The sequence below is a fragment of the Mustelus asterias genome, chromosome 6 (genome assembly GCF_964213995.1).
Source record: "Mustelus asterias chromosome 6, sMusAst1.hap1.1, whole genome shotgun sequence".
NCBI classification, from domain to species: Eukaryota; Metazoa; Chordata; class Chondrichthyes; order Carcharhiniformes; family Triakidae; genus Mustelus; species Mustelus asterias.
Window position 1 is genome coordinate 74620352 of NC_135806.1, and position 9988 is coordinate 74630339.

A 9988-nucleotide genomic window follows, 5' to 3' on the forward strand; every position below is an offset into this window, starting at 1 on the left:
CCAGTCCAGTCCAGCATGAGAGGATTTGCAGATTTTCTAAGTACTGTTCCACTAAGGCGGTACACTAGATCACTGCTGGACTCTGCCTGAACTGACAAACTCCTGCAAGAATATCTAAGCTTGAATTTAAATTGGTATTTTCTTGTTTTCTTTGTGTAAGCATAGTTATTGGGGGAAAGGAAACTGACAGATTTATTAACATTGACTGCTGTTGTCTTGTGACAGGTGATTAATCGTCCAGGAAACTATGTGGAACCAACTATTGTAACCGGACTTCCTCACAATGCAGCCATTGTTCACACTGAGACATTTGCTCCCATTCTGTATGTGCTTAAATTTAAGGTAAAGCAAGTTTATAATTAAAACAGTCATGCAGTTGAAAGTGCAGCATGAACCTTTTGCACTATATTTAATCATGAATGGCGCTGTATTGAAGTAAAATGCTGACTGTTTGCAATCAGTTTTGTTAAGTGTTTATATAGTTGTGCAGGAGCGTGTGGTACGGTGCAGTGGTTCAAAAGTCTTGTACCCCATGCAGTGTTAAAGTGGAGTGCGTAACTGTTCGGCATGGATGTTCTATTTCTCTGATTATTAGCTCCTCTCTACAGCTTTATATCTTAACGCTGAATTATATTTACAGTCTGAAGAAGATGCATTTGCGTGGAACAACGAGGTCAAACAGGGTCTCTCGAGTAGCATCTTCACCAAGGATGTAGGCAGAATGTTCCGTTGGATGGGGTAACCTCTTTTTATTCATTTGCTGAGAAAGGCATTTGAAATAACTTGTGATTAACTACTGTACTGATACAGCTGTTTGTATGCATAGAATAAGAAGCATAGGCTCTCTCACCTCCAGCCAATAGTAATGCTTTCATTTGTTTTCTCTCTCTTTTTCACCCCCCCCCCCAAAAACAAAATCAAAATGCACGGCAGCACAGTGGTTAGCACTGCTGTCTCACAGTGCCAGGGACCCTGGTTCAATTCCGACCTCGGTTGACTGTCTGTGTGGAGTTTGCACATTCTCCCCCGTGTCTGCGTGGGCTTTCTCTGGTTTCCTCCCACAGTCCAAAGATGTGCAGGTTAGGCGGATTGGCCATGCTAAATTGCCTCTTTGTGTCAGGAGACTAGCAGGGTAAATGTGTGGAGTTATGGGGAAAGGGCCTGGGTGAGATTGTTGTCGGTGCAGGCTTGATGGGCTGAATGGCCTCCTCCTGCACTGTAGGGATTCCATGAAAATAGTTTTGACTGGGGAATTTGGTTTTCAACACAATAGATCTTTTTTTATTCTGGAATGGTAACTACTAAATTGTGAAACGGAAACATAAAAAGACAGAACTACGCAACAGGCTGGTTAGCATCTGAAATTGTTTTGAAGTTGCCCTTTCAATTGTTAACTTCTCTTAACAGATGCTGAATGACCAGCTAAAAATTTGCAATTTTTTAAGATTTCAAATTGTTTATTATTGTATTTAGTCTGAAATTATTTTTACAGTCATTGGGTGGTACAGAACATGAGTAGTGCCAAAAAGAGAGACAAGTTGCTGAAGCTTTTCATCTTGTACTCATCAGGACAAATGCAAGAATGCCAAATTTCAAACGATCACAACAATTTATACCAGAGGAAAAGGGTTGCTGATTGGTTGGCAAATGGACTCTGGCCGAGGCATTGCCAGGGAGAAAGCAATGGGAACTATAGGCTTCGTATGCTTCCAGGTACTTAAACAATATGCAAGGATTGAACATATTCCTTTTGTTTGCACAGAACAGGTCCCCTTTTATGAACATATTTTGCTTCTAGCAAATATAAATGAGCAAACGCTGACTGATTGTTTTCAATTGGCTGCTAGTGTAGCTATCAGCAAACTCAGGATTGTTCAGCAAGTTCCCTTGTAACTAAGAGAATCACTTCTAACAGTAGAAGTTTTGGGCTTTGCAAGTGTGGGTTTGTTGAGTACAGTCTACACTCCGCCTATAACAAACAGCTACATGTTTTATTCAGTCAGCCAGCCAGGGTCTATGGCCTACATACCTGACATCACACATCAGCACTGCAGGGCAATGGCCAACTTGATCAGATCATTGCTCATTGTGTATCGTGCCAACAGGCCAAAGGCTGCCACTTTTGAACCTGTAAAGTGCCTGGCCTGCCTCGAGTTACACTGGAAAGGCAAAATATCTCAATTTCAACAAATGGGTTAAGCATGGCTTTCACACTGCTACAATGCAGCGGTGACAAGTGATATTTTCCACCAGTAGGATGCTGCCGTCAGTTCAAAAAGACATTTTGCCTACCACACAGTTGAGAAAGGTTATGTATGAGTTTCAGTGCCAGTTTGAGCCAGGCATGTAGGCCATTCGTCCCAGCAATTGGCTGATCAAATCAAACCTGGTCTTCTGGCTGTTCCTTAAAAGGCGGAGTACTGACTGTACTTAGCCAGCCCATGCTTGCAAAACCCAGGACATCTACTGTTTGATGTGATTCCACAGTTGGGCAGCATTTTCTAAACAATCCTGAGTGTGCTATTGGTTACACTAGCAACCAATTTAAGATAATCAGTTGAGCTTGTAACATGGCTCATTTACACTTGCTAGACGCAATATGCAGAGACCTGTTCTCTGCTAATAAAAGGAATATGTTCAAGCCTTGCATATTTGTTGAATTCCCTGGAAGAATGGGGTGCCTATAGTTCCATGTTGGTGTCTCTGTGCTAATGCCTTTGTCGATCAGAATTGATTCGCCAACCAGTCAGCACTTCTTTTCACCTCGAGCATAAATTGGTGTGATCATTTGAAATTTGGCATTCTTATGTTTGTCCAGATGAGTGCAAACCAAAAAGCTTCACGACACGTTGTCTTTTCAAAGATTATATTTGATACGATATGCAAAATATACGAAAACAAAGTTGGAATTGGTTTAAATCATGCAGTATGCAAAATAATAGATTTAAAAGAAAAACATTCGATGTACTCTTCGGTTTGTCATGTGTTTCTTGTGAGCCATTTCGTAGTAAATTGCAACCTTTCATTCCTGCCCAGGCCTAAAGGTTCGGATTGCGGAATTGTAAATGTTAACATTCCAACCAGTGGTGCTGAAATTGGAGGAGCTTTTGGTAATGTTTTTATATATTTTAATTATTTTTATATCTTTAATTATACTTGATGTCATGGGACCTTAGATAATAGTAATTTTGAAACTATACTTTATGTAACAAATATTTTTAAATGCAATATGATGCAAAATGTGTAATTAATAACCTGCAGGTTAAGTGCACATTAGTTGAGTTCCATAAGAATGATGACAACTCATTGGAATAGGTGCAAACACAATGAACCTGCACAAGTGTTACAGTTGAGTTATTAATAGGCAGTGTATGAAAACATGAACAGTGATAGTCAGGAAAAGATCCTCTGGTCCATTCAGCCTATTATACACAGTTGCGATATCTTGTGAATCACAATATGTACACTGTCCACACCAATCATTACTTTATCATGTCATTTTACACGCTTATTTTTGCCTTCCTTCATTGCTGTTTCCTCACTTCTGTAAGATTTTTACTGCTGTATTCAAAGGAAATACATTGAAGTTGTCTTGTTTTAGGGGACCCACAGTACAGTTTCTTATTAAACAATGGCATGGTGGCACAGTGGTTAGCACTGCTGCCTCACAGCGGCAGGGACCCGGGTTCGATTCCTGGCTTGGGTCACTGCGGAGTTTGCAATTTCTCCCTGTGTCTGCGTGGGTTCCCTCCAAAGATGTGCGGGTTAGGTACATTGGCCATGCTAAATTGACCCCGAGTGTCAGAGGACTAGCTAAATGCATGGCGTTATGGGGATAGGACCTGGATGGGATTGTGGTCGTTGCAGACTTGATGGGCCGAATGGCGCCCTTCTGCACTCTAGGATTCTATGATTTATGAAAGGGAAACTATTTTGGGGAGTGTTTAGCATTATCATTTTGACAGGTTTTTTTCTTAATTACAAATTGTAATTCAAAGCTTTTGAGAGGATCACTTGTTGTTTTACTCATTCTCTCCCTTGGATTAGTCCAGTGTTTGTTATTCTTCACTCCACACATGCATATCGGCTCTGCAAAATACTGAAGAGTAGAGATAGTTCTTGTCCTGCACGTGACTTCTGGGGACTGATTTTTTTGCTCATTGAATACACTCAGAAATTATTTAAACAGCAAACTGTTTCACGGTTGGAATATAACTGTTCCTGAATCATTGTCAAATACTATTCTGACTTTGAAATATATCTCTGCTGCTTCACTGTCACTGGGTCAAAATCCTGGAACTCCTTCCTAACAGCACTGTGGGTGTGCCTACAACACATGGACTGCAGCAGTTCAAGAAGGCAGCTCACCGCCATCTTCTCAAGGGCCACTAGGGATAGGTAGTAACTGCTGGCCTAACCAGTGACACCGGCATTCCCTGAATGAATAAAGAAATTCTTCCTGAACCTGCTCAATTCTTTGTTCATGTTGATTTCCATTAAACCCTAACATTAAGGAAACAAAAGGAAAACTTTCATGCATGGAGTCAGAGTGTGTTAAATATTATTATGCGGCTTTAAAAGCCGTGACATTTACAACCTTTCAGAGAAATGACTTCCAAAAATGCTTTTAAACTCTTGTCTATTATTCTCGGCATAAACCTTGGCTTTTACAGGTACTGCCTGCAAATCTCTCATTTACTGCATCGGCAGCAGCAGCAATGATGGTGATTTGATAGCACTGTAACCTTGTTATGGATGACCCTCTGGACTCCTTAGCACTGATGTTTATTGGGCAGAGAGTTTTGGAGCAGTAGAGAGGTGTTATGTTCACTAATGCCCTGGAGTTTTAACCCCATGGCAGTGTTGTCTTTTTGAACAGGTTCCCTGCCCGGAAACCAGCCTGATTTTCTTGCTGGTTTTGGCTCTCTGAGTGGGGAAAACTCCAGAAAGGTCTAGGGGCAGATAGAGTTGCTGGTTGTTGGGGTAGGCATTGTGAGGAATTGGGATGGGATGCCCTCAAAATAGAAGGGTCTAGTGTGATCGAAGAGAGGGTGAAGATTGTGTGGGTTAGGGCGAGGCCAGAGCTTGATTTCGGTAATGGGTGGGTGCTGGAGAGGAGAGTTCCAGATTGTGGGGATAGATATGCTTGTTCGGCCAAGAAAAGCACTCCTCCTCCTAGCTCACAAGCAGTGCTATGAAGGCACTTCACTGATCTATTCAGCCTTTCTCATCTTCTTTTACCTGTTGGGTTTCCTGAGAGCTGGGAAGCCCTGCCAACTTGAGAAGCAAATAGAAATCCTACAAAGGCATGCAGCCTCCTTAACAAGGTTCCACTGGCTGATTCCGCACACACATGCTCCCCCTGCACTCCACCCCCAAGGACAAATTGGTTGCTTACCCATCGTCCTGCCTCCCATTTGTTTAGGGGTTCCAGTTATGCTCCCATTCCATGTCGTGCAATGAAACAATCATGTTAAAGTCGGCCCCTGCAAAAGCAAAACTGATACAAGACATTGCTGCCACTGAAGTTAGATTTTATTTTCATCTAATAAGTGAAGGAATTTGAAAGGATGTTTCTGTGATGTTTCTAGGCGGTGAAAAACATACTGGAGGAGGTAGAGAATCTGGCAGTGACGCTTGGAAACACTACATGAGGAGGTCTACCTGGTACGTAAATGGGTTGCTGGCCTGCATTACTTGGAATAAATTTAATCTGATAATAGAATAGATTTTTTTAAAAGAGCTTTAAGTCGCAGATTTTGGGCGTATTTGAAAATTGGTAAACATGGTTGAAACTATAAATCTGAACCATATTCCGGAATTTGAGAAAAACCTAGCCGCTGTCCTGTGGCACTTGCCACAGGCTGAATAATGCAGCCTTTTATCAGAACAGGCCCTTTTATGCCATGTAAAGCCCAACATATTATTCTGCTGCTGAAAAGTGTGGTATTATATGTTGAAGTAAAGCGCAAGTCATATAGATACATCGACGCTGTCAGACCTGCTGAGATTTTGCAGCATTTTCTATTTTTGTTTCCGATTCCACCATCTGCAGTATTTTGCCTTTATTTTAATTATAGATATATCTTTGTGAGGTTTATAGTTCTTGGGCACATTCTCAGTTCAATTATAGACCAGGCTGGCTCTTGGCATTTTCCTTTGATGCGAATGTTTCTTTCTCCCTTTTCTTAGTCGTGTTTTAAAATAGAATTTTATTAAATTTGCATGTGTTGCATTTGGCATGCCAAATGTTCAAAACATATACGTGTAGCGGTAAGTACATATATGTGTAGCGGTAAGTACATATATGTGTAGCGGTAAGTACATATATGTGTAGCGGTAAGTACATGGAGGCAGAGATATATTTTTCTCTACAGTGTATTTTATAAATATTTGTAGCGTTTGATTCAAATTTCATATTTTGTAAAGCAGTAGCAAATCATTCTGAACAGGTTGGCAATATACCAGTCGAAGATGAGAAAAGAGACTGGATACGCTCCCAGTGAAAAATTGAAACGACTGAGGAGATAGAAAAGCATTTGATCTCAGCCAGCCACTCCAAAAACTAACTTAGCAAGGCAAACCTATGGAATCATTCAAAATTGATATTTTGGCACCATTTTCTTTCTTCATCTTCTTCACTGCACACACAATGATTTCAATTCATATCCAACATGTCAAAATGTAAATAATTTTCAAAGCATGCTGTAAAATTGCATAATCCTGAGGAAATATTGTGGTCACTTTGCTTTGAATTGGGATTTCTACATTCCCCCCAGCCTTGGAAAAGTAGCCAGCATAATCAAGGACTGCACGCACCCCGGACATTCTCTCTTCCACCTTCTTCTGTCAGGAAAAAGATACAAAAGTCAGAGGTCATGTACCAACCAACTCAAGAACAGCTTCTCCCCTGCTGCTGTCAAACTTTTGAATGGACTTACCTTGCATTAAGTTGACCTTTCTCTACACCCTAGCTATGACTGTAACACTACATTCTATACACTCCTTTCTTTCTCCCCTATGTACTTTATGACAGTGTGCTTTGTCTGACTTGTTGTGCTACTGCTCTACCCACCTTAAGTCCTTAGTTCAGCATAGCCCTGTCTTGATCTGTTGCCATGATGTGGAAATGCTGGCGTTTTTTTGACCAAGCACCTTAATATCTGGAGAGAAAACCGATCTGTTTCTCTGGAGAGAAACACACTGGCGTTCAGTCATAACCTGACATTGCCATTTTTGTTAAGATTCCTCCCTACAGATCCACTCACTGGGTCACCTCACCCCCACCTCGACAATGGTTTCATGGTCATTGGTAGATACTTAATTCCAGATCTTTTTTATTGAATTCAAATTCCACCAGCTGCCCAGAACATTAACTGAGTTTCTGGATTAATAGTCTAGCGATAATAGCACTAGGCCATCAGCTTCCCCCCCAAAAAAACTGAGCCACAATTTTGTCCAGTTAATTATTAGAGATTGAAACCATTGTCTATATCTCCTGCTGCCAATTCCAAACCATTCTCCCCATTGGCCACTGTTTCAGCTTTAACCGGACTCACCTCAGCCTTATTGTTCTGCTTGGCCTCATAGATTTTTCGTTACAAAAACAATCTACTTCCATCTCTGCTCACACACTTCTAAACTTTATAACCTCTAACTTAACTATTTCCAATGCTGCCCTTACTGCTGTCATATCCTCTGACATTCAACTCATCCAAAACTGAACTGCCTGTATCCTATCCAGAACACCAAGTCACTCCTGCTCTGTCCCTGCTGAACTACACTGGGGAGTACAAGCCAATTTAAAATTCTCATCCTCTTGTTTGAATTGCTTAATGGTCTTTTGCACCTTTCTTAACCTCCTCCTAACTTATACTAAGTGCTTCACCAAGACACACTACTTCTTAGACTTCTATACAACTTTATTTTTAAACTCCACATGAGTTTATCACTGCAGAGTACAACTTGTCTCATCGCGTTTCTTTGTTTCAAATGTCTGTGACTCGAGCATTCATCTCCTGATATATCCTTTCTATATTTTAAGACTTTATTGGTGACCATGCTATCAACTAACTAGGCTCCGCACTCAGGAATTTCATCCTTAAACCTCGCCACTTTTCCACTTCTCTCTTCTCCTTAAAGACCTTGAGTTTTGATCAAACTTTGGGTCTCCTCTTGATGACTCTGTCATTGGCTCGATGTCCATTTCTGCCTCATGCCTAAGTGAAATGCTTTGAGTGTTTTTCTATATTAAAGGCACTACTACATTGCTGCAAGCTGTTGCCTTGAATGTGCAGATACACATTTGGCCTGTAGGTGTCAGCAAAACAATTAGGAAACTTTACTGAGTGGCATTTTTAAGGTTTGGATTTTGATACGATGTCATTGTTACTGAATCAAAAGAAACATTTTTTTAAAAAAGACTGGTTTCACTTGCACTAATAAGTGACAGCTTTAAAAACCCGATGGGAGTGAACAGAAAACTCATAACCTTCCTTTGGAAATTTGTAGAATTATCTCAAAATTATTTATAATCTGTAAAACCTACACATGTTTCAGTTTAAGCTTGCAGAATTTTAAACTGGAAGAATTTTTTAATCATTTAAAATCACTTAAGGTTCCCATTAATATGCCAACTTTCCCAGCACTTTATGCTTTTTATTGACTAAGTATGAACCATTTTTTTGAACCAAATCTCCAAGTGTTCTAGCAGTAGTATCATGCATTAGTGTAGCTCTATTAATGGAGCTTTATTGTTACAATAAATCAAATTATCAGAAGGACCTCATTGTAAGGAGATGCTACAAATTTCAATTATGCCATTAATCTGTAAAGCCTTGTGCCAAAATTAACACATTTATTCCAAATTACTACTTGATCAGTTGCTGTATTTTTTTTTCTAGTGTTGACTTTGGGAAGGCTTTAGTGCGAATATTTCAGTTTCTGTACACATTAAGACTTCATCTAATGCCTTCATTTTGATAAGCTGTTGAACACTAATTCCAAGCTGATCAATACATTTCTACTGTCCATCGTCATATGTGGCGGGGGGGGGGGGTTGGTTGGTTAGCTCTGCTTACTAGATGACCGGAGTGTGAAGCAGAATGACATCAGCAGCGTGGTTCAATCTTCATGGCGGCTATGGTAGTTCATGGAGTCCTGCTTCCTTACCTTGCCCTATTCTTGCAGAGCGGTGCCCCTCTAACTATATAACCAGTTGTGGGCTATATATCCTTTGTGGGTCATGGTTGAATCACAATGCCCCTTTCTGAATTTACCCTCGAGGATCCTTGCGATTTTTCTGAGGGACCCCTGGCCCCAGGTGATTATTGCTTCATTGACTCGAAGTAACCCTTTGTTTGTTTCATCCTAGCACCATCAACTACAGCAAAGAGCTTCCTCTGGCTCAAGGAATCAAGTTTGAGTAATCAGAACTGCTGGCTTTCCTGCAGCTATCAAGATTTTCACAGACAATAAAAGAAAAGTAGATTATTTTACAGAAGAAGAACAAGATCATGTGAGCAAAATGGAACAATTTTATGTATGATTCATCAGATTTGGGCGTTTGTATTTTCTTTCACCCTTCAGATGTGTGGAATTCTCTGAAACATATTTGAGTCTTTTTTGCTGACGTGGAAGCTCATGTTTCTAGCTTTACACTTGCTTTCCTGACAATAGCGCCTAAGATGGAAATAAATTTTTGAAATGATTTATTGGCGGCAGTCTTTTATTTTAAAGGCACAATCCTTCCCACCTGAGCTCTTGACTACAAAAATCGCGAAAGTAACTTCTGCAGTTGATGACAAAAAGTACCCAAGGTTTCATCTGCACTTGGTGTGCACAGGAGGGTTAGAACCACTTTTTTCCTTTTGGCTCCTAACTCGGCAAAGTTTTGCGCGGCCTGTAGTGGTACCACTCTTCATCCAGAGTGGCTCTCTGTGAGACCAAGGGAATTAAGAGAGCAGTGTATTTGTAAAGTAGAGCAAAG

General features: G+C 40.5%; 1 protein-coding gene across 1 annotated transcript in view; it reads left to right on the plus strand.

Annotated features, from left to right (window-relative positions):
- aldh7a1 (aldehyde dehydrogenase 7 family, member A1) overlaps window positions 1-9709 on the plus strand; it is a 47466-nt gene extending 37757 nt beyond the window's left edge. Inside the window, exons 14-18 of the mRNA XM_078214571.1 lie at window positions 226-342; window positions 641-738; window positions 3037-3110; window positions 5592-5667; window positions 9374-9709. Coding sequence (XP_078070697.1) covers window positions 226-342; window positions 641-738; window positions 3037-3110; window positions 5592-5667; window positions 9374-9428 — 420 coding nt within the window. The 3' untranslated portion in view covers window positions 9429-9709. The remainder of the gene's footprint in view (window positions 1-225; window positions 343-640; window positions 739-3036; window positions 3111-5591; window positions 5668-9373) is intronic.
- Window positions 9710-9988: the final 279 nt, after the last annotated feature.